Here is a 23,649-nt window from a genome sequence, read left to right as displayed (position 1 = left end):
TGGCGGTCGCTGTTTTGCCCAGCTAATCCCAGAGTCACCTGTTCTTGCTGAAGGCTCATTACCCAAACGCCAACTCCATCCTTGAATTTAAACAATGCACAGTGGTGCGCCCAGAGACAGGAGGAGGAGCCATCTTGGGGAACGGCTGCTAACTAGCAGCCGTCCGTTTAATTCACTTTTTTTTGCAGTTTTAGTGAGTCCTGTGCCTTGTCTGTGGGAGAAATTACTTTTTAATGTGGGGGGTACGGGGTAACAACATTTCCAAGTCCCTACCTGGTTGGTGGGGCAGCTTTTTCTCCGGGCTGCCCCGTCGACCCGTCCTCGTGGCCTACCAGTGGGCGTGGAGAGCCGTTTCCTGACGGGGACCGCCCAGCACCTCGGCTTCGGTGGCGGCACAGCGCTGGAGCGCTATCGCGGAGCGGAGCGGGCGATGCCTTGCCTGGGTCGCCGCGCTGGATCGACGCGCTGGAGCTCTGGTGAGCTGTGACCGCCGAGATCAACACCTCCGGGCTGCAGGTCTGCGGAGCGGAGCGGGCGGCGCTGACTCTAACATCGGGAGCCTGGGAGCTCCAAACCGGCGCGGCCTTGTCGGCTTCGGAAGCCGTGGTCCCCAGTTAGGAAGCGGCCGTTCCAGGTGGCCCAGCCGCTGAGAGGACTCTCCCGACGCCGGGGCAACAGCACCCGGCCAGAACGGCCAGGAACATCGGGCCTCCATAGAGGCAATAGCGGTGGCCTCAATAGGCCTGACTTTGGGAGAACTGGAGATGGGGACTGGACATTGTGCCTTCCCCCACAGTGGTAACCATTGTGGGGGGATGATTTTTTTGTGTGTAAGTTAATATGTTAGTCTGTGTCCAAGATGGCTGTCGGAAGGGAGAGTGTACGCTGGCGCGGTTTAGCTGCCGCTGCCCTCTCTTCACATTGTGTTTTTGATTTTTTATCTTTGGAGCGATTTCTGTCTTTAATTTGTGTATTGGTGATGTCCTTATTATTTATTTTACTCCGACTATATGTTTTTTCTCTCTTGTTAATTTCTGTAAGGTGTCCTTGAGACTTTGAAAGGCGCCCGCAAATAAAATTTATTATTATTATTATTATTATTATGTACTTAAAAGAGATTTCTCAGATAAAATACTCCACAGTCATGATTCAATGGAATGATTTAATTATTTTAAAATGTACATGAAGTGTGCTTGTTGGTTAACCTGTTTTTTTTTAATTTAGCAACTGCCATGTATTACCACAATAAGAAAATGCTTGTCAAATTTTGTCTATCTCGTTTCATAACTGCAATTTTTAAAGGTTTATCCCACAGTTTAGATTGGATCAATTTGTTTAAATAATTAATTAAATTTTGATAAACATTCAAGAACCAAAAAATGAATCAACCTTCCTGACAATTGCTCAAATCAATTTGTATGTCTCAAATAGGCTCAAAGGAGAAGAGAGTTTACAGTAGAATATCTTGAGTTTAGATATCAGTACCTCAGAATCTACACATTGGCTATGAATATTACTTTTTTTTAAATACATTGAAGTATTTTAGTTATGGCTTATCTTTTAACGTATTCAATGTAAAAACATTATATTTTGGACAAAATCTTTTCCCCACTTTTCTTGACTCGCCCCTTCTTACGTTTGAAATAATGTAGCACAGCCTTCTGTTACAGTCCAGTAAAATAAAAACACGAACTTCATAAATTCTGTTTGATTAACGGAGGAGAGAAATAGTTGAGTTTTCGTCGCTGGAAGCAATTTTTGCCATGCTCATATTAACTTTTTAACCTATGCCTTTTGGAACTAGCTTCAAGGAAAAGACACACCATTAGGTTAATATGGAGGATGATGAAGCTGGAGAATCTGCATTGAATTTGGCTGATGACCTTCATCGCCCTTGCCAGCCATTACCCCATGGGAAATCTCCAGACCAATTCACACTATCTTTAACTGATTAGTAGTTAAATTAATTAATACCAGCTGATCTCAGCTGGGCTTCCATTTGATTTGCTCTTGGCAAATCCAGAACAACGAGTTAGGTGCAATGTTCTTGTTGGTCGCAGGGGAGTGATTGACAATGTTTTCTTCATTGCATGAAACTTGGGTTGGGTAATTTATCATTCAGCACAGACTATTCCCCAGCTCATTTTCTGCAGCAAGCGAAACGTGTCTAATCATGTGTAATGTTTCCATCAGTCACCTTCTTTTGCCAAATAAGAACCCATAAATTTGGAGGTGGTTAAAATGCTCATAAATTATTTAAATTTTAAACAAATGATTAAATTATGGGCTTATTCTAGACAACAAAATCATAATAAAGTAATTACAGTGCAAAGCTTCTAGCAAAGCCGATAACTTACACAAGGTCAAATTTACTGTTAACCCACACTCTGCCAGTACCAATATCATTTTTGCAGCTTGAACTTTAATATCATAAATAATTCTTTAGAAATAATTTATTCATTTTCAAATCATTTTGCCATTAGCTTATAACTGAATTACAGAATTATTTAACAACAATTTTTTTACAACACAGATTGGTCTGAAGGTGGCACACAGGAGGATCATTTTCTGAGGCAACATTTTAATTCCAGTGAACCTACTCGGAGAAAATGGATCAAACCCTGTAATTTGTTAGTCATAAGAGAAACGAAATGCAGTTCTGAATATTCCCCTAAGCTGCCATGAATAATTACAGTGGGGAAGCAGAGCAGGGGCTGTGTCATTGCATTCACCGTCTGTTGAGGGCTGTTGAAGTCCCTGTGATATCAGTGGCAGGGCCACTGAATTTTCCTTCAGAGGGAAGAAGCAAAAGTCAATATTTGTCCTTTTCCTTAGGCCTCAGTAAATGGATGGTGTTTTGGCCTTGGCTCGGCCTCTGCATTGATTAATAGCTAGGCAGAAGAAAGAAGGTCCAGTGGCTCCGATTCTGAAATCAAATTGTAATGAATGGGAAATTCAAAATGTTTTGTTGCGATGCCCTCCAATGCTGGAGTTGAATGGACAATTCTGAGGAAATAGACTAAGAATTGGCTGGTTGATTAATTGGCATCTGTAAATTGCCATTAGTACAAAGAGGTGACAGGGGAACGGGGGGGGTGGGGCAGAATGTGAGGAAAAGTGGAATCAGTGCAGATGGGTTCTTAACAGTTGGAGCAGACTGTTATATGAACTCTTGCATGGAAGTTCAAGTTCACATTTATTTGTCACATGCACCAATTAAAGTACAGTGAAATTGAGTTACCATGTAGCCATACAATCAAAAAGAACACAATACACAATAGAATTTAACATAAACATCCACCACAGTGTAATCAACTTTCTTCACTGTGATGGAAGGCAATAACGTTCAGTCAATCTTCCTCCTCTGGTCGGGACCTGTGGTCGGGGCCATGAACTGTCCATAGACGCCGCTACGGACGGCCTGATGTACAAGCCCTCTCGTCGGGATGATCGAAACTCCGACGTTGGGATGGATCGGAACACTTTCGCTTGGAGCGAAACGGAATGCTTGGAGTTCCCGAATTGGCCACTTCCTTTCAGCATTGCTGCCTGCAAATATGCATAGATACATTGACCTTATCATCTGTTTCTTCAATAGGCAAATTAAATAACTTGTATGAAAGGTGGTTTTTGTGTAGAATATATTTGTAGAGGAATTTGTAGAAGGGTTGGATCACACTCTATTTGATCCACTGCTTGTCGGACACACTCGAGTTACTATTTGAATGAAGAAGTTGCAAATATATTACCAATTGGGTCAGTCAGGATTCAGACAAATCCTTAGTTTAGTCATTTTCTTATCAATGCAATTATTTTTCTTCAATATAAAACCTATTGACACTTTTAGCTCTTAGCTCTAATAATATTGTTCTTCGGTGGTGGATATGACAAACATTAACAGCTTAGCTAATAAAGCCAGAGGCAGCAAAGGCAGGACCTCAGAGCCACTCGTAGTAGTTGTATCCAGGTTCCCTCTGAATCGAGTGACTTGGCTTAGTCCTGTTTTTATCAGACATAGATTGCTGTCAACAATGATGATAAACAGGTGTTTGTTGCTTCATCTGGACCAAGGAAAAAGTAAAAGCTTATCTTGTACAACTGAATGATGTTACCTCCTTGCTCAATCTCAATTATGCCAATTCCTTGCTCTTATCTGTACAAGAGGTGGTTTACACTACAAACTTTAAGACTAAAAGATCATGAATATGGCCTTTTACAAGATAGAGTGAGTGACACAGAAGTAGTAAATATCCAAAAGAATAAACAGCTGGTCCTCAATTTACAAAATAAATGAATTAAATAACATTTTGTAAATCACAAAAGGTGAGATATAGTACATTGTGTATACTTTGGTGCAGTGTGTTCCTACAAGTAAATAGTGCACTTTTCCTTTATAGTTAAATAATATTGAATATTCAGAATATTGAGGCTTCCACATCATGGCATGTCGGTCACAGTGCTCAGCAACTGCGGCACTGAGTCCGAGCTATTCACTGTGGAAACGGGGGTCAAACAGGGATGCATCATCACACCCAACCTGTTTGTCGTCTTCATTGCTGCCATACTTCACCTTATTGGTGAAGAGCTGCCACAGGGGATCCCAATCCTCTACAGAACTGACGGTGGGCTCTTCAACCTTAATAGGTTGAAGGCCAAGAGCAAAGTCAGTAACACCGCCGTCATGGAGCTTCAGTACGCGGACGATTGCGCCATTGCAGCACACTCTGCAGAAGACCTTCAGGGCACCCTGAATGCCTTTGCCAAGGCATACAGAGCCATGGGCCTAGCCTTAAATATAAAGAAGACCCAGGTCCTACATCAACCTCCACCCAACCAGCCGTCTACCCAGCCCACTATAAAAGTGGATGACACCACTCTTGACCACATCGACTATGAGGTCAACCATCGCCTGAGCTGTGCCAGCGGAGCCTACGCCAGACTCAGGAAAAGAGTCTTTGAAGACCGAGACCTAAAGGTTGAAACAAAACTGCTGGTCTACAGAGCCGTTGTTCTCTCCACCTTGTTGTATGGAGCTGAGTCATGGACCACCTACAGCAGGCACCTGAGAGCGCTGGAACAATACCATCAAAGATCCTTACGAAAGATTCTGAGGATCAGCTGGGTGGACAAACGTACCAACATCAGCATTCTGGAGGAAGCCAACATGACCAGCATCGCCACCACAATAATGCAGCACCAACTTCGATGGATTGGCCATGTCATCCGCATGTCCAACACGTGTCTCCCTAAACAAATCCTGTACTCTCAATTGAAGGTAGGTCGGCGAGCCCCCGGCGTGCCAAAGAAACGCTTCAAGGACAACATCAAGAACAGTCTGAAGAAATTCCACATCACATCAAGCAACTGGGAGCATATTGCACTGGACAGGCGCTCCTGGAGGAAATCCATGCAGGAAGGAGCTGCACGTTCATGAAATGGAACTACGCCTTGTCGCAGAGACAAAGCGACAGCACCGTAAGGAGAGAGAGAAGGGGGCTCAACGATTATCAACCGCCATCAGTATCCACTGCCCACGTTGCACCAAGGTGTGTGGATCGCGGATCGGCCTCTATAGACATCTGCAGACCCACAAGTAGACAACCATATGGAGAGGAGAGGACAGTTATACTGTCAAAGCTTGTTTCTTAAAAAGCAGATAGCAACAAAGACTGTTAAAGGTAAACCGTGGCAATCTTTAATTGATTCGTCAGACGGGCGTGGCGAGATTACAATGAGCACAAATGGTGCTCAGTGCTTCTCGGGCACCCACTCACAGAACAAAGAAGAGTTAGCACAATTATACATTTTCCTTATCAGTAAAACACTCCTACCAAGTCTGAATATGGCATGACTGAAAGATTCTGTAGCCTTTCAGAATATAAGAAAGGTTGGGTCCAAATCAAGCTCATCCAATAACAAGTTATTACTTATCTCTGGGGCGTCCGCTTTTTTGCCTGCAGAGGAAACAATAACCCAATAACCCATTGACCTCATGAATAGTATGTGACGAAGTGGGACAAATTGCTACACTCATTATGCAAACTGTAAAATCTTTAACTATTTGGAAAAGAGAAACAAAGTCAGTTATTTCCCACTTTATTTTAAAAGACTCTGTTCCCCCAGAGATTGTGCAGATCTACTAGAGGTTTCTTATAATAGTTAGCTCTTAATCATTCAATATCATGCATATTTGATTCATACCCCCTCAAAGATCAAATGACACTCAATTTTAGAAGTTAACCAAAATAAATGTGTCCCAGTCCCCAGACTCATGACCAATACCAACAAATTAGTACAGGGCCATTGACAATTTGAAGCCTTGAAGGTACCATTCGTCCAAACCACTTCCAAATGACAATTTCTTATGTTTTTTGGTTGTGTATATGCAGCATTTGGCACTTGCCAAATTTTCAAATGAAGTGCAGTGCAGCATGGTTAGATGAAGAGTAACATTATCATCCCATATTGTATTTCAGTTCCAATGTCAGGCAACAGCATAGGATTATTTTGTCATTATCCTCAACAATTTTATTATTATTATTTATTATTATTGTTGAGAACATTAGTGACGCAATGGTGCTGGTGACGGACGCACCACACATCTCTGTCCTCCATGCAGCTGGCAAGCTCCTCTTTTGTCTCTACATATGCGTCTTCCATCAACGTCTTCAGCATCGTCTTGATTGGCCGTCCCGGGTCACATCTTCCATGGGTGGGTTCCCACAGCACAACCCTGTTTGCTGGCATTTCTGGGTGGCGGTGGCAGTGACCAGCGAGCCTCCTCCTTCTCCACCTGATCTTCTCTTGGCCTCTGTAACTAAGGATGAAAATTAGTTGTGAAATAAAGTAGCATTATGCTTTTGATGTCTGGATTTAGGCAGACAGAGCCCCTGTAGCTACCAGGTAAAGAAGACTTGGTCTCACATTCTTTGAATCCAGAATCACTGGGATGAGTCACTGCAGACGTTGTTGTAATTGATCATTTTGACCTTTATCGTCATCCTGACAATTTTGTCCATGGTTTGCGTCCACTACATGTTGTTTGTCTTTGTCTTTGCTGTAGTTTCACTGGAGATTCCAAAACAAGTGCAAGCACGCGCTACGTTGAAACCCAATCCATGCAAATTGGGGCTTCCTACATGCTGCAGTTCAACCTGGTGATGGGCTGTGGAAAGCCTTTTGCACTGCACGTGGACAACCAAATCAGCCTGGAGTATTCCACCAACCATGGCCTGACCTGGCATCTTGTACTGGAGGTAAATCCCAAGCAATTGGACTTGCCAAGTGCTACATACACAATGAATGAATTATACTTTACTGTCACATGTTCCTGGGGTACCAAGGTACAGTGTAAAGCTTTTATTTTGCCCACAACCTAAGACAAAGGAATATAGGCATGAAGTTGCCACCACCGTGAATTGATTGGGAAAGTCTTGCTGTTGCAACCAGTTTGTAACGATGTCAATGTGCACCGTGATATCAATGATCTGTCCTGCTACTACCAGGCACCAATTTATCAAGTTGAGTTGTTTAATCATAATGGTGAAGTTCAAAATGCTATATTTGCCAAAAGCATGGGAAATCATTGAATGTTACCTGTGTCGAAAAGCAGTAAGTCAGAGAATCAAGTGGGCTGTTACGACTCCATTGGCTGGCAATGTTCTCTTCAAAGACCATTCACATTGGGAGAAATCATACTCTTTGTTGAGTTCATTTCACTTGTACTTACATTGTACAGAAATTTATTTTTTCAGATGGTCTGATGGCCTTCAAGCACATACCATTAAGTGTTAATTATGGTACCTATTGAATGCACTTTCTTTGGATAGTGTTTTTGGATAAATTTTACCTAATTTGGATGGGAAAATATGTGGACAGCTGGTCAAGGGCCTGCAGACTGCCAATGAACAGTTGACCCGCTGCAATGTCATGAATACTAAGTCACTGGTTTGCATTTCAGTGCTTTTTTTGTGCCAGATGTTGCACATTAGTAATGTGTAACAATTCCAGAAAGTAGTTTATCTTTTACTTTTCATGGCCAAATTTGAATGTATTTGGCCATGCTCTCGTGTGTGAAGTGAAAAATGACACAAAGTGCTGGAGTAACTCAGTGGGCCAGGCCAGCTTCTCTGGAGGACATGGATAAATGATGTTTTGGGTCGGGAATCTTCTTCCTACTGTTTGTTGTAGGGGGGGGGGGGGGGGTGTGACACGTGGAGGAGAGGAGGGGCAGGACAAAGCCTGGTGGATACAGGGAAGGACTGTTTTTGATAGGCAGATGGTTGGACAAAGGCCAAAGATGAAAAGACAGATGGTGTGAGGTATGGATAGAAGAAGTTGTGAAGAAATTGTGAAGCATGAGGAAGGTATCTCGATGGAAGGGGAAGAGGAGAAATGGTTGTGAGTCCAGGTGGGGCATAGGGAAGGGGGGGGAAGGGGGTCAGTTAGTTACCTAAAATTGGAGAATTCAATATTGTGAGGAGTAAAGTTGGTTCACAATCCTTCCCTATCTTCTTGGTGTTGGAAGACAGACACAGTGCTGGAGTAACTCAGCGGGTCAGGCAGCATCTCTGGAGAAAAGGGATGGGTGACGTTTGAGATTGGAACTTTTGGACTTTACGAAGTTTTCTTCCAACTTTGTTATCATTATCATAGCATGTTTAATGATTGGATTTGTGCAGGTAATGTCTTGTGTTCCTCTCTGATCTTTTAATATTTCAGCTCCCATGGCCACACCTGAAAAACTGAGAGCGTGGTGGCTCATTGTGGTCAAGGTTGAATGAAGGCCTGATCTTTAGCAGCAACAGGAGGGAGATTTATTCCCTTCAAATGTGGATCTGTGAAAATATGAAAGAGATTCTAGAATGATTGGAGTTTGTGTTGCACAAATATTAATTGATTACCCAGTAACACAAGCCCATTAATTGGTTCATCCTGGACCTCTGTTGAAATTATCCTAAATGTGGCCCATGTAGAGACTGTTCTCACAATGCTATTTTGAAATTGATGCATGTTTAACTTCTGATCATTAAACTTTGTATTCCAACTGCTACCCTCTTTGAATAGAGAATATGTAATATAGAATGAAGTGGCTCTGATGTTAAAAGTCACTGTAGAAAGCTTACCATTTTATAAATCACAATTTCAAATTAGAATTGTGAAAAACAGACGGACTGAGCTTATTTTGCAGGCCAGGCTCAGTTTTGATTTTTCTATTCAAATTTACAATAATCTAATCACTCTGAAGCTTTACGCCTGGTGCCTTTGAATGGAGGGATGTGGGATTTTAAAAGCGATGACAATCTTGTTATTTTCTGTCTTGGTTTCCACAGGAGTGCTTTCCCAGCATGCCCAGTTGCCAAGAGTTCACTTCTGCCAGTGTTTATCATTCCTCAGAGTTCTCACAGTGGAAAAGAGTAACTGTGTCCCTGCAGCAGAAAACATGGTAAGAATATCTTTGTAGGCATTAATCCTTGGGAAAGGGCCAAATATAAGGTGAACCATTGTCTTCCCACCAACTGTCTCGTCTCGTAAATCTACAGAATGTGAAATGAAAGATTCCATGTAACTGAACTATGATTGGCTCCTCCCAAACCTGTGACGATGGGTTTAATTATCTTAACAGCTGTTATCTACTCAAATTAATTTTTCATCTCTGTAATAGGCATAAACATTTTAACAAGCTTCTGTAAGGCATTGATAAAATATGTGCCGTTTTTTAGTATCTTGACGAATGCATTCAAACCACAAAGATCACTGATGTTCAAACATGTTCAAGTGTGTTAGATGGGATTTGCTAATCTTCGCACCAGTCTCATTAAGCATTTGCAGGACATTTAAGCTTGAGCCTGCCATTTTTTTTTTTAAACATTCGCTTTAAGTATCGAGTACAGCTTAGACAAATTGCATTTGTTATTGCTTTATGAAAATGAATTTGGCTTTATGTGTGGATATTTGCATATCTGCACTGCTGATGAGATGCAGGCGGCTGTCAGGGACAGGTTTTTTTATTAAGCCAGAGTAATTATCACATTTCAGTTTTGGAATATAAATATTAAAATACTATTACATTATTTGGTATTTGGCAGGGGAAGGCATGTTTGAACATTCACTTATAATCATTTGATCTTCCTAAACGGGTTGACCTTGAAAACCAGCTTGAGGTTTTTCCACAGCCTAACACATGCAGCTTGCCTTGAAGTTTAGAATCCTAAAGATCTGGTATTCAGAACACTGGGGACCGTAGAAAACAAATATGCGCTTGAGGAAAGGAATACTGCCTTGGAAGCAATACCCTTCATTGTGGCTAGTTGGCCCTTGACCCCCCCCCCCCCCCTCTCTAACAGATCTACTTGTTAAATAATGTATCCATGCATATTTGCTGTTCATGACTGGTGCAGGGCAAATGTACGACTGAGTACAATGGATGATCAGCATGGGAATTCAGAACACGGTAAAACATCTTCCATGTTCAAATACCCTAATGGGAGTTATCTACAGGCCCCCAAACAGTAGCCTGGATATAGGGTGCAAGTTGAATCAAGAATTAAAATTGGCATGTTGTAAAGGTAATGCTACGGTGGTTATGGGAGATTTCATCATGCAGGTAGACTGGGAAAATCAGGTTGGTACTGGATCCCAAGAAAGGGAGTTTGTGGAGTGCCTCCGAGATGGATTCTTAGAGCAGCTTGTTTTGGAGCCTACCAGGGAGAAGACAATTCTGGATTTAGTGTTGTGTAATGAACCGGATTTGATAAGGGAACTAAAGATAAAGGAGCTATTAGGAGGTAGTGACCATAATATGATAAATTTTAATCTACAATTTGAGAGGGAGAAGGGAAAATCGGATGTGTCAGTATTACAGTTGAGCAAAGGGGACTATGGAGGCATGAGGGAAGAGCTGGCCAAAGTTGACTGGAAAGAGACCCCAGCATGGATGACAGTGGAATAACAATGGCAGGTATTTCTGGGAATGAAACAGAAGGTGCAGGATCAGTTCATTCCAAAGAGGAAGAAAGATTCTAAGGGGAGTAAGAGGCGACCGGACTGTGGCTGACAAGGGAAGTCAAGAACAGTATAAAAATAATAGGGAAGAAGTATAACATAGCAAAGATGAGCAGGAAGCCAGAGGATTGGGAAATTTTTAAAGAGCAACAGAAGATACGTAACTAAAAAGGCAACACGGAGAGAAAAGATGAGGTACGAAGGTAAGCTAGCCAAGAATATAAAGAAGGATAGTAAAAACTTCTATATCTATAGGTATGTGAAGAGGAAAAAATTAGTTAAGACAAATGTGGGTCCCTTGAAGACAGCAACAGGTGAATTTATTATGGGGAACAAGGAAATGGCAGACGACTCGAACAGGTACTTTGGATCTGTCTTCACTAAGGAAGACACAAACAATCTCCCAGATGTACTAGTGGCTAGAGGACCTAGGGTGATGGAGGAACTGATGGAAATTCACATTCGGCAGGAAATTGTTGGGTAGACTGATGGGACTGAAGGCTGATAAATCCACAGGGCCTGATGGTCTGCAACCCAGGGTACTTAAGGAGGTGGCTCTAGAAATTGTGGACGCATTGGTGATCATTTTCCAATGTTCTATAGATTCAGGATCAGTTCCTGTGGATTGGAGGGTAGCTAATGTTATCCCATTTTTTAAGAAAGGAGAGAGAGAGAAAACAGGGAATTGTAGACCAGTTCGCCTGACATCGGTGGTGGGGAAGATACTGGAGTCAATTATAAAAGATGAAATAGCAGCACATTTGGATAACAGTAACAGGATCGGTCCGAGTCAGCATGGATTTATGAAGGAGAAATCATGCTTGACTAATCTTCTGGAAGTTTAATGTGGATAAATGTGAGGTTATCCACTTTGGTGGCAAGAACAGGAAGACAGATTATTATCTGAATGGTGTCGTTAGGAAAAGGGGAAGTACAATGAGATCTGGGTGTCCTTGTACATCAGTCACTGAAAGTAAGCATGCAGGTACAGCAGGAAGTGGACAGCTAATGGCATGATGGCCTTCATAACAAGAGGAGTTGAATAGAGGAGCAAAGAGGTCCTTCTGCAGTTGTATAGGGCCCTGGTGAGACCACACCTGGAGTATTGTATGCAGTTTTGGTCTCCAAATTTGAGGAAGGACATTCTTGCTATTGAGGGAGTGCAGCGTGGGTTCACAAGGTTAATTCCCGGGATGGCGGGGACTGTCATAAGTTGAAAGAATGGAGCGACTGGGCTTGTATACACTGGAATTTAGAAGGATGAGAGGGGATCTTATTGAAACATATAAGATTATTAAGGGATTGGACACACTAGAGGCAGGAAACATGTTCCTGATGTTGGGGGAGTCCAGAACCAGGGGCCATAGTTTAAGAATAAGGGGTAGGCCATTGAGAACGGAGATGAGGAAAAACCTTTTTCACTCAGACAGTTGTAAATCTGTAGAATTCTCTGCTTCAGTAGGCAGTGGAGGCTGTTTCTCTGGATGCTTTCAAGGGAGAGTTAGATAGAGCTCTTAAAGATAGCAGAGTCAAGGGATATGGGGAGAAGGCAGGAACGGGGTACTGATTGTGGATGATCAGCCATGATTACAGTGAATGGCGGTGCTGGCTCGAGGGGCCGAATGGCCTACTCCTGCACTTATTGTTTATTGTCTTTTGTCTATTGTTACAGTTTTCAGGCTCCTATGTCTTCTTCCCAATGGCAGGAGTGAAATGAGAGTGTGGCCAGGGTAGTGTTGGTCTCTGACGATATTGGCTGCCTTTTTGAGGCTGTGACTGCTGTAGATCCCTTTGATGGTAGGAAGGTCTGTACCAGTGATGGAGTGGACAGTGTTCATCACTCTTTGCAATCTTCTTCGTTCCTGGATGTTCGAGTTACTGAACCAGGCCGTGATGCAACCAGTCACTATGCTCCATACCGTACACCTGTAGAAGTTCAAGAGAGTATTTGTTGACATTACTGAAAGCATCCAACAATTAACACCGTGATTAATTTTATTTAGATTTAACTTTCTTAAACACAGTAATTGTGCTATCGGTTAATCACATGGAAATGTATAAGAATCATAGGTCTCTATCAGTTAACTTTTCCCAAATATTCTCACAGAAGATTCAGATTACATTCCCCACTCTACTGACTTCATCGCTTCAATTACATTGCATTTGAGTAATTGCAGCATACAGTACATGGTCTTTGGACCAATTTACAATGTTGCTTTGCTTGTGTGAAATATATCTTGAAGATTAAGTATAGGTTAAGATTGTTCCTTTGTACACCTCTCTCCAGTAGGTATAGATTGCAAGAACCCCACAGACCTTTGGTACCTCACTCAAGTGACCATTCTTTGTATACAAACCAGAAAATGAATATGGCCAGGTTTGGCTATTCCTTTTTTACTGTAGTTGAGCATTGCTCTGTCTCCAGGAAGCTTTGCTCTAGCATAGGCCAAAAGCGATCATGACCAAAACCTGCTAATGATTCTTCCCAAGTTGCCAAGTCAACTATTTAGAAAGTTAAAGCATTTAAGAAGGAACTGCAGATACTGGAAAATCGAAGGTAGATAGAAATGCTGGAGAAACTCAGCGGGTGAGGCAGCATCTATGGAGCGAATGAAATAGTCAACGTTTCGGGTCGATACACAGTCTGAAGAAGGGTCTTGACCGGAAACGTTGCCTATTTTCTTCGCTTGAGTCTGAAGAAAGGTCTCGACCCGAAACGTTGCCTATTTCCTTCGCTCCATAGATGCTGCCTCACCCGCTGAGTTTCTCCAGTGTTTTTGTCTACCTTAGAAAGTTAAAGATATTTCCTTCAACATGTCTGCAGGATGTTTCACTGTGACAACTTGTAGTAAAACCAGATCCCTCCGATCTATCAGTCACTGTAAATGCCTTCATAAAAGACATTTTCATATTCACATTCATGGCTAAAAGATATTGACGGAGAGTGGTTACGGTTTGCATGCTGCTCTTCTTAAAACAGCATTGTGTATTTATTGTTGTACTTATTGTATTTATTGGTTGCTCTATGAGCTTCATGCAAATTAGAAATGTCATTGCACCCTGGTGTATATGACAATAAACTAATCTGAAATTGGATATGTTAATTCTGAAGACTAATGCATCTTTTTAAATGTACTCAGGTCAAGTGCCACACGTTTCCGCTGGAGCCAGAATTATTACATGGTTCAAGATGAATGGGCATTAGATGATATTTATATTGGACAACAGTGTCCTGGGATGTGTAATGGCCATGGCTGGTGTCACAACGGATTATGCAAGTATGTGGGTGTAGTAACATACAACTAATGCCTTGTCAGCAGATATGTGTTGGACAATAGAAGATCATTGAGACACTTGAACCTAATTCACCATTCACTTCAAAAATAGACGATCTATGCCTCAACTTAATTTACTCACCTTTGATCTGCATCTCTTGATGTCCTTAAGTAATAGTTAGTTAGGTTTAGTTTAGTTTATTGTTACATGTAGCCCAGTACAGTGAAAAGCTTTTGTTGCGTTAGAGATTTAAAAAGATTTAATTGTTTGAAGTCTTTTAGTTTAGTTTAGAGATACAGTGCGGAAATAGGCTCTTCAGCACACCGGGACCGCGCCGACCAGTGATTCCCACATACTTACACTATCCTACACACACTAGGGATAATTTACAATTATTCCAAGCCAATTAACGTACAAACCTGTACGTCTTTGGAGTGTGGGAGGAAACCGGAAAACCCACGTAGTTCACTGGGAGAATATACAAACTCCGTGGTAGCAGAGGAAGTTAAAGTAAGGATTATGATGGAGCAAATAAATTATATGCAAGGAACGATGGGATTGACGTACTGACTGCCTTTTTATCAATACATATCATTTCTTTAATAAAAAGGAACAGCAGGTGGTGATTTATACTAAAGATACCAAATGCTGGAGTAACTCAGCGGGTCCGGAAGCATCGCTGGGGAAGTGGGTGGATTCAGACTGAAGAAGAGCCCTGATCTGAAACGTCACCTTATCCATTTTCTCCAGAGATGTTGCCTGACCCACTGAGTTATTCCAGCATTTTATGTTTGTCTTTCATGCCTTTCATTAGTTATTTATTTTTATAACCATATAACCATATAACAATTACAGCACGGAAACAGGCCATCTCGGCCCTTCTAGTCCGTGCCGAACACGTATTCTCCCCTAGTCCCATCTACCTGCACTCAGACCATAAATTTTGAATACTTCTACAATTGAAATTTATGACCTTACAATACCACCAATCATTTGATTTAACATCCCCTTAAGGTAAAGTTGGGTAAATACAGCTTATAGACATGGTGCAGGAGTGCACCTTCACCGAACTGTGACTGAACATGGTTTTATCTTCCCTTGAAGCTGTGATCCAGGTTATCGTGGATCTTCCTGTAAACCAGAGGTGATGTTACCTTCAACGGTGACATGCGACTTTGAGAATGAGGCCGTGATGAAGAATGATTGGCAGGAAGTGATAGGAGGACAAATTGTGAAACCCGAGGAAGGCTGTGGAATCATTTCTTCTGGATCCTCTCTCTACTTCTCTGAGGTAAAGTTCACTCTTTTCTCCAATACAACCTGAATCGTTGTCAGATTGGGAGAGGCTTTCATACTACGTATATTGGAATTAATGCCCTCATACAAAATTATTAGTAAAGATGAACAGTTACATGAGTTTAAGGATAAGGGGAAAGTCTTTTAGGACTGAGATGAGAAAAACATTTTCACACAGAGTGGTGAATCTGTGGAATTCTCTGCCACAGAAGGTAGTTGAGGCTGGTTCATTGGCTATATTTAAGAGGGAGTTAGATGTGGCCCTTGTGGCAAAATGGATCAGGGGGTATGGAGAGAAGGCAGGTACAGGATACTGAGTTCGATGATCAGCCATGATCATATTGAATGGCGGTGCAGGCTTGAAGGGCCGAATGGCCTACTCCTGCACCTATTTTCTATGTTTCTATGAACACTTGGTTGTTCAGAGTAGCAATGATAGCCATAAACTATGCAGGCTTCCTGTTCGATCGTTAGCCATCATTGGTATTCATGGTCTCAGTTAGTCAGTCGTAGCAGAGGTACAATTGGAAAAATTGATGGTAGACAAAAATGCTGGAGAAACTCAGCGGGTGAGGCACCAATAGGCGATGTTTCGGGTCGAGACCCTTCAGACTGCAGAACTAAGGTGCTTTGAGACAGAGATAAAACTATTATGGGCTAAAGTACCACGTGATTATTTCCTCCTTCATTCACTTGTTGCAAAGAGTAATCTCCACTTATCTTTGTGCAAATCGTTTACCCAGTGTTTTCTGTCATCTGTTGCCATGTGTTTTAATAACATGAAGTGAAGGATATATCCACCACTCCAACATTACATTTACTAGCATTTCTTTGTTTATCCAGAATGGAAAGAGGCAGCTGGTTAGCTGGGACCTGGACACCCAATGGGTCGACTTTATCCAGTTTTATATTCGGATTGGAGGGAACACGGGATCCTGTAACACGCCTGACAGCAGAGAGGAGGGCGTTTTGTTGCAGTACAGCAACAATGGTGGCATTACCTGGAACCTGCTGTCAGAAATGTACTTCTCCGATTTCAGTCAACCCAGGTATGATGCAGGGACGGAGCAGGTTGGTTTCAAGATAATTAAACAAACATTGAAGCTGAATGTTGTTGCACTGGGTAGCATGTCTCTTCACAGCTGCTTTTTAACATTCTTCAAAGGTGCTTTGGCCAGATTGGTCACAGTAGCATTGTGTGCTTGCTACCAAAAATGCTGCTGTCGTTGCCAGCTCTCTCCTCGGCTTTGTAAATAAAATGCAACACCTGGAGAAATGTAGCCTTTCCAGCAGTGGTTTCTCTGCATCTTCCACGCACTGCAGCCTCCTGACATTGGTCCCTACAGCCCAGTACTCTGCTGGCACCGGCTACATGTGTTCTATCACTGCAACACTTGGCAATGGAAGGAACAATTCCTCAGAAAGCAAGCATGCTGCAGGGTTCAGCCCATCAGGGGAGTGACATTCAGGAACCTTTAGTGCGGGAAGAGTTCCTGAAGCAAGTTCAATCTTCCAGTCCAGAGAAGTAGACTCCTCTTTTATCTGAGAATAGGTAGAGTCAATGTAAACAAACTGGAAGACTGAAGTTAAAGCAAAATCATTTTTGTTGCTCGTTTGTGTTGTATTCAACAGATTTGTTTATTTTGAGTTTCCGGCCTTGGCGAAGACGACTTGTACAAGGTTCCGCTGGTGGCAGGCAGTTCATTCCGGGGAAGGGTATGACCAGTGGGCTATTGATGACATCATCATTTTATCTGAGCGGCAGAAACAAATCATCCCTGTCATCACACCAACAATACAACAGGTAACAATGTGATTATTTCATTATTGAACATTACCTGGAGAAACTCCAGTTGAACGCTAAAACTGAATATTACTTCAGGGTCATCTTGCCACTTGCTCTTTGAGCAACTGGTTGGAGTTGCATGTCAAGGCTGTAGATACACCCGATGGCCATACAGATGGATGCTGTGGGACGGCTCAGCCTGGACAATAGCTGGGGAATAGATCACAATGAGAAAGGTTTTTTCCGGGTGCTCCGGTTTCCTCCCACATTACAAAGGTTTGTAGGTTAATTGGCTTCTGTAAATTCTGTAAATGGGTCTCCGTTGTTGTTGGAGCCTAACACCGTGGAACGGACTCCAACTGGAACGACCTGGGGGCTCCAGTCGCGGAGCCTGCGGACTTACCATCGTGGGGCTGGCTGGCTTCGGAGCATGGAGAGCTGTGGTGGCGCGCGGCTGCGACCCGACTCCGGAGCTCGGAGGCTCCAGCTACAGGTCCGGTGGACGGTGACATCGGGAGCTCACAGGTCCCTGCTGGGAGACCGCTTTTCGGAGCACCCGCAACGGCAACTTCTCCCGCCCAAGTTGCGGGGTTGTAAATGACCCGCAGCAGGGCCTTACATTGCCCGGCGCAGCTTTAACGGCCGCGGGACTTGCCATCGCCCGCCGGGGGCTCCAACATTAAGACCCGGATTGGGGCCTTACATCGCCTGGCGCCGCTTTAACTGCCGCAGGACTTACTATCGCCCGCCGGGGGCTTTGACATTAGAAGGATAATGGAATACAGGGGAGAGACAAGACTTTGCCTTCCATCACAGTGAGGAGGAGATTCATTGTGATGGATGTTTGTGTGGATTGTGTTGGTTGTGTGTCTTGGTTCTTTTCTTGTTGTATGACTGCAGAAACCAAATGTTGTTTGAACTTCATTTGAGGTTCAAATGACAATAAATAAATTGTGTAATTGTATAATTGTACCTGTCTAAATGTTTCTTAAACTCTGCAATATTACCTGCCTCAACTACCCCTTCAGCAAGCTCGTTCCATACACCCACCACCCTTTGTGTAACAAAAATATTACCCCTCAGATTCCTACTCGATTTATACCCCTTCACCTTAAACCTATGTCCTCTGCTTCTCGATTCCTCTCCTCTGGTTCTTGCCTAGAGTAGCAGAATCGAGGACCAGAGGACCTAGGTTTAAGGTGAAGGGGAAAAGATTTAATAGGAACATTTTTACACAAAGGGTGGTGGGTGTATAGAACAAGTTGCCAGAGGAGGTAGTTGAGACATTTCAGAAACAGCTGGACAGGTACATGGATAGGACAGATTTGGAGGGATATGGACCAAATGCGGGCAGGTGGGACTAATGTAGCTGGGACAAGTTGGCCGACGTGGGCAAGTTGGGCTGAAGGGCCTGTTCCCACACTGTATCACTCTGTGACTCTATAACTCTGTATTCAGTGCTGGAGCTGTTGGTTCAGGACGAGCAGGTTCCCTTCAAAATCTCATTCTCTGCCGGCTCAGTCAAATGATATCCTGCCCGTCACTCCCAAGGTTTCAAGTGTCTGATGGAGTGCCATTCACATTCCAACAATCTTAAATCCAGCTCTTTTAATCACCCTTGGATGGACCGCAGTGTTAGAAATAAAATATAGATTCATGTCCTTGACACACTGGAAGTAATCAGTGAAAGGCTGGAATTGCTCAAGGGAATTGGTTTAGAAAACAGATGTGCATTTTATGCGCTCATCAATCTTTGCATAAAATCTAATCACTGAAATGGAGAATTTTTTATCATTGATCAACATTAATAAAAACATTTTGATTAGTCAAGGTTATCGTCCATGTATATATCTAATAAACTGAGCGAATTATGTTATGTCAATTGCACCATTAAAAACGTTTTAAAATTTGACAAAACGATAACTGAACAATTTGTTAATCATCAGGATATGGAAGGTTAATCGGGTTCAGAACTTTGTATGTTCATGAATTCCTCGCTTTTTTATTCTGAGCAATAAGTAATAAAGCTTGGAGGTAGACAAAAATGCTGGAGAAACTCAGCGGGTGAGGCAGCATCTATGGAGCGAAGGAAATAGGCGACGTTTCGGGCTGAAACCCTTCTTCAGACGCTTGACGCATTCAAAGCTTGGTTGTATTTCAACTGTTTGTTCAGTGCAAACTGTTCCCAGTACTCCAATGATTAATCAAACTCAAAGCATTTTATAACATTGCAAGAATATTCTGTATACAGAGATTAGAAATACTCTTTACTTTTGAGATCCTGTTTAAGTCTTCAAAAAAGAGTGTTTCAAGGGCCTGTCCCACTTGGCGATTTTTTTCAGCGACTGCCTGCGTCATAGCAGGGTCGCCTAAAGATGTGAAACATTTCAAAATCCAGCGGTGACAAAAAAAATGTTGCGGCACTTGAAACACCGTGCGTCAATATGTCATCACGGAGCATCACGCCGCGTCCCGCCGCGACTTTTTCACGCCGCATCATGCCGAAAAAAAATCGGCAAGTGGGACAGTCCCTTTAGTTGTTACTTTCTTACTCATGCAAATAAATGGCTGCAGTTTAAACAGTAAATTTGCTGGAGACACCAGAAACTGCAGATGTTAGAATCTTGAGCAAAAAAAAGTGCTTGTAGAGGTCAGCGGGTCAGGCAACATCTATGGAGGGGAATGGACAGGTGATGTTTGGGACAGGACCCTGCTTCAGAATGAATAAGTTTGCTACCTAGGTCAAGATTCTTCACTCTTTGGCTTGCTTATCAAACACGTCTCTGTTTTATACGAGCCATAATCATTACATTGTAATAAAGTGATTGGTCATAAATTGGCCCCTGTGAGTGGAGATATATTAAATATGAAAAGCTGTGTTAATTACCAAGGGATGAATATTTAGTAATGCACAGTCTCTCTCATTTTTCCATTTAAAGTTCTGTGACTTGACCAAGTTCAAACACAATGATAGGAGGTCCTTGTGCTCTTTCCAGTATTGCACACAAGAGAAATGGGCGCAAAAAGTCAATTTATAGGCTGGTGCTTATAGATTGCATTTGAAAGTTATGGGCTCAGAGAGTCATGACAAATGTGCTGTAACCAAATCAATCTGGTACCCACAGAATGAAAGCATCTGGAGAATCCCATTCACATTCTTTGATTTATTACCAGTAAGATCATGCCAGTTTGCTGGATTGGAGGACGAAGGTGTTTCCTTCTTGAAATGTAATTAATTTGAAAGTGGCTTTTGCAGCTAACTAAAGTTCTCTGAAGGTGCCATCAATTTCTGTGAGTTAGTCAGAGGCAAGTTTTGTAGATTGAGGTTGAATCTTGCACCTTAATTGATTTTGCAAAATGCTCTGACATTGGTCTAAAGCCTCTGTATCTGTGGGGTTCGGTTTTTAAAATCCAGGGCGCACAGAGACCTCTCCCCCATAATCCGAGTGAAGCTTTACCCCTGGTGGATATAAATGACGGTGTCTTCCACTCTGAAAAGTGTGTGGGGTGGTTCCCTGATGTGGTGTAACCAGTGGAGGATACTGCTTGTGGGGAAGGCATGTCAGGAAATTGAGAGGCAAGTCTGAGCAATGGTTCTACACTGAGCACTGTTACTACTACGATTCTTAGCATTTACAGGTTGCGGCTTACTTCAGTACAATTATATATACAGAATGATAGAAGATCTCTTAACTGTTAGAGCAGAAATCAGACCGAGGTGACGCTGTTTTATTGCTGAAGAGCCATGATGGGCAAAGATTTACAGCTAGAGAGTCTTGACAAATACTCAAAGGGGTCATTCCCAGGAATATGTTATCCATCTTGACATTAAAAAAAGACTGTACTTCCCTGCAAAGATCTAAATCTGTGACTGACTCTTACACTGTAAGATAATTTATTTTAAGAACAGATTCTATCTTAAGCAATCATTCCAATTGCATCAACATTACAGCAAACTTTTCACACTTTTGGCTTGTGCATATATCCTTCACCATCCAGAATATCAAGGGTTCAAACATAACCTTGAATCAACCACTGCACACACGAAACATTCAAATAATGCCACTGGCAGATGCAGAACAAGTCTTAAGCCATTGTTCTAATGAAAACTTTTTTTTTTTTGACAGTTCTAAGACAGGTAGCAGTTCAAATAGAGTCTCAGCATTAGATAATTGCAGCAATTTGCTCCAAAGTATCAGCTAGTCATGTCTCAGAGAACTGAAGCATGAAATCAATTGTTAAGTAAGGCTTAGTATTCAGTTCAGCAAGCAGGTACTTGATCGTTTACAGCTTGAAGGTGTAGTAAAACAGTGGAGCACAAATAAGCGTTAAATTGGCAATTGCATTTCACAAGGTGCAATGAAGTAGTCTGCCTCCCAGCTATTTACACCACATTTACAATCAAGTGCCTCCTCAGTGTGAGAATGTTGCGAGGGGCGAGGGGCGAGGGGCGAGGGGCTCGTCTCTCAAAGTGCAGACAGCCACAAAACACCTTGATCCACCAAAGCAGGCTCTGCAGAAAATAAAGACATGAAGTGGTAGAGTAACTCAGTGGGTCAGGCAGCATCTCTGGAGAACGGTGCCATTTCGGGACGGGACCCTTCTTTAAATTGGAGATTTGGTTTTGGGCCGCGTGGTTGGACAGCACACGTACAAACAAGGCCACCAGAGAGGAATATACTCTGTCTCAGCAGCAAGTGAATGAAGAGTGGGAATGACCCAGTGTGCTTGGCCTGTTGGTATTGGCATCAGCTTCCACGGCAGCCTTTTCACAATACCTGGAGAGATTTTCAGCTTTAGGGTGAAGGAGGAGATGGAGACAATAGCTGTTGGGTGCCAGCAGCAGAACTTTCCCCTGATCCCTCCATTTTCATTGGCGAGCAGTTTGAAGTTGCCCTGAACCTGAAGACCTGTGATAGAGTTAAGGCCTGTCCCACTTACGTGTCCTTGGCACGCAAATTACGCGACCTCGTGGTCGCATTGAGGCGCACGGGCATCGTGTGGCCGCGCGGGACCGGTCCCACTGAGAAGTGTGGAGGGGAATGTAGTTGTGCGCGACATCGCGCGGGGCTCCGAAATTTTTGTAGCGAACTAAATCTTCGCGCGCCAACGGCCTGTCGCGGAACTGACGGCCAAAGTGGGACAGGCCCAAGACCCTGGCGCGACGCAACGTCTCACCTCCAACAGCAGCAGAGGCAGGCAAACAATCGCCGAGCTTGGCCTGGGGCTCATGGCCGTTGCGGTCCGGATCCACCCCCACTTCTACTCCCAGAGCGGGGCCAAGAAAATTGAAGACTGAAGAAGAGTCTCGACACGAAACATCATCCATTGCTTCTCTCCATAGATGCTGCCGGTCCCGCTGAGTTACTCCAGCATTTTGCATCCATCTTCAAATGACTTCACGTGCTCCAGACGGCTGTGCGTACACATGAAATCGCGCGCGACATTCGCGGGACCGTCGCGGCTCAACGCGACCACAAGGCACGTAAATTGCGTGCCAAGGACACGTAAGTGGGACAGGCCCATTACCCTCTGGTTTGCCACTGACAACATTGCGCATCAGTTTTGTTCAATGATGATGATCCTACTCCGGTGCGAGATGGAGGTGGCACCTGACCACTGATTGAGGAAGAGTACAAGGAGTTTTCTCTCTGTCTGGCACACAAGGTAATTGTTACTGACACAGGCTGCCAAAAATAAGAAATACTTTTATTCCACTGGTCCCCATTAACTTGCCTAGTTCAATCAACAAAGCTTGGATTTAGTTAAAGAATGATTTGAAAATAAAGCTGCATTATAGACGAAAGGTCAGCAGTGCGATTAATTGTTCTGTTGCTTTGTTTCATTATCAATAACAGCCCAATGACTGCTTTAATATGGTAACTTTCTACATCCAGCTTAAATGATCTTGATCAGGAAGTGGGAGTCAGGTTCTGTCTCATTTCTGCAGTTGTTTAAAATACTATGGCCCTTCACTACTGTGGCATCCACAGTGTGATATTGTGCACTGCAACCTGTCAAATAAGGACATAAGAAACTGAAGCAGGAGAAGGCCATTCAGCCCCTTAAGCTTACTCTACTATTCAATAACAATAAAACTGATCTTTCACATCAGCACAATTTACTTGCGTTGACTTCATATTCCGTTATTTGATACTTTTATTTCGAAGACTAAAAGGTGCCGGTATGCATAGTATGCCTTGCTGTTGATGTCTATGACAGATTGTCACATTATAAGCTGCTTAAGGGCCTGACCACCTTATTTAATTAATACATTTTATTTATTT

At 42.9% G+C, this 23,649-nt stretch overlaps 1 protein-coding gene across 3 annotated transcripts in view; it reads left to right on the top strand.

Annotated features, from left to right (window-relative positions):
* Positions 1–23,649, top strand: part of reln (reelin) — a 258,697-nt gene that overhangs the window by 136,635 nt on the left and 98,413 nt on the right. For all 3 annotated transcript variants that reach the window (XM_033039883.1, XM_033039884.1, XM_033039885.1), the window contains 6 exons: positions 7,064–7,256; positions 9,333–9,445; positions 14,145–14,282; positions 15,385–15,571; positions 16,420–16,625; positions 17,209–17,380. In XM_033039883.1, coding sequence (XP_032895774.1) covers positions 7,064–7,256; positions 9,333–9,445; positions 14,145–14,282; positions 15,385–15,571; positions 16,420–16,625; positions 17,209–17,380 — 1,009 coding nt within the window. The remainder of the gene's footprint in view (positions 1–7,063; positions 7,257–9,332; positions 9,446–14,144; positions 14,283–15,384; positions 15,572–16,419; positions 16,626–17,208; positions 17,381–23,649) is intronic.

Source organism: Amblyraja radiata, chromosome 21 (assembly GCF_010909765.2).
Source record: "Amblyraja radiata isolate CabotCenter1 chromosome 21, sAmbRad1.1.pri, whole genome shotgun sequence".
In the NCBI taxonomy this organism is placed as follows: Eukaryota; Metazoa; Chordata; class Chondrichthyes; order Rajiformes; family Rajidae; genus Amblyraja; species Amblyraja radiata.
Note: the sequence above shows the minus strand (reverse complement) of the source record. Positions and strands in the feature narration are given on the sequence as shown.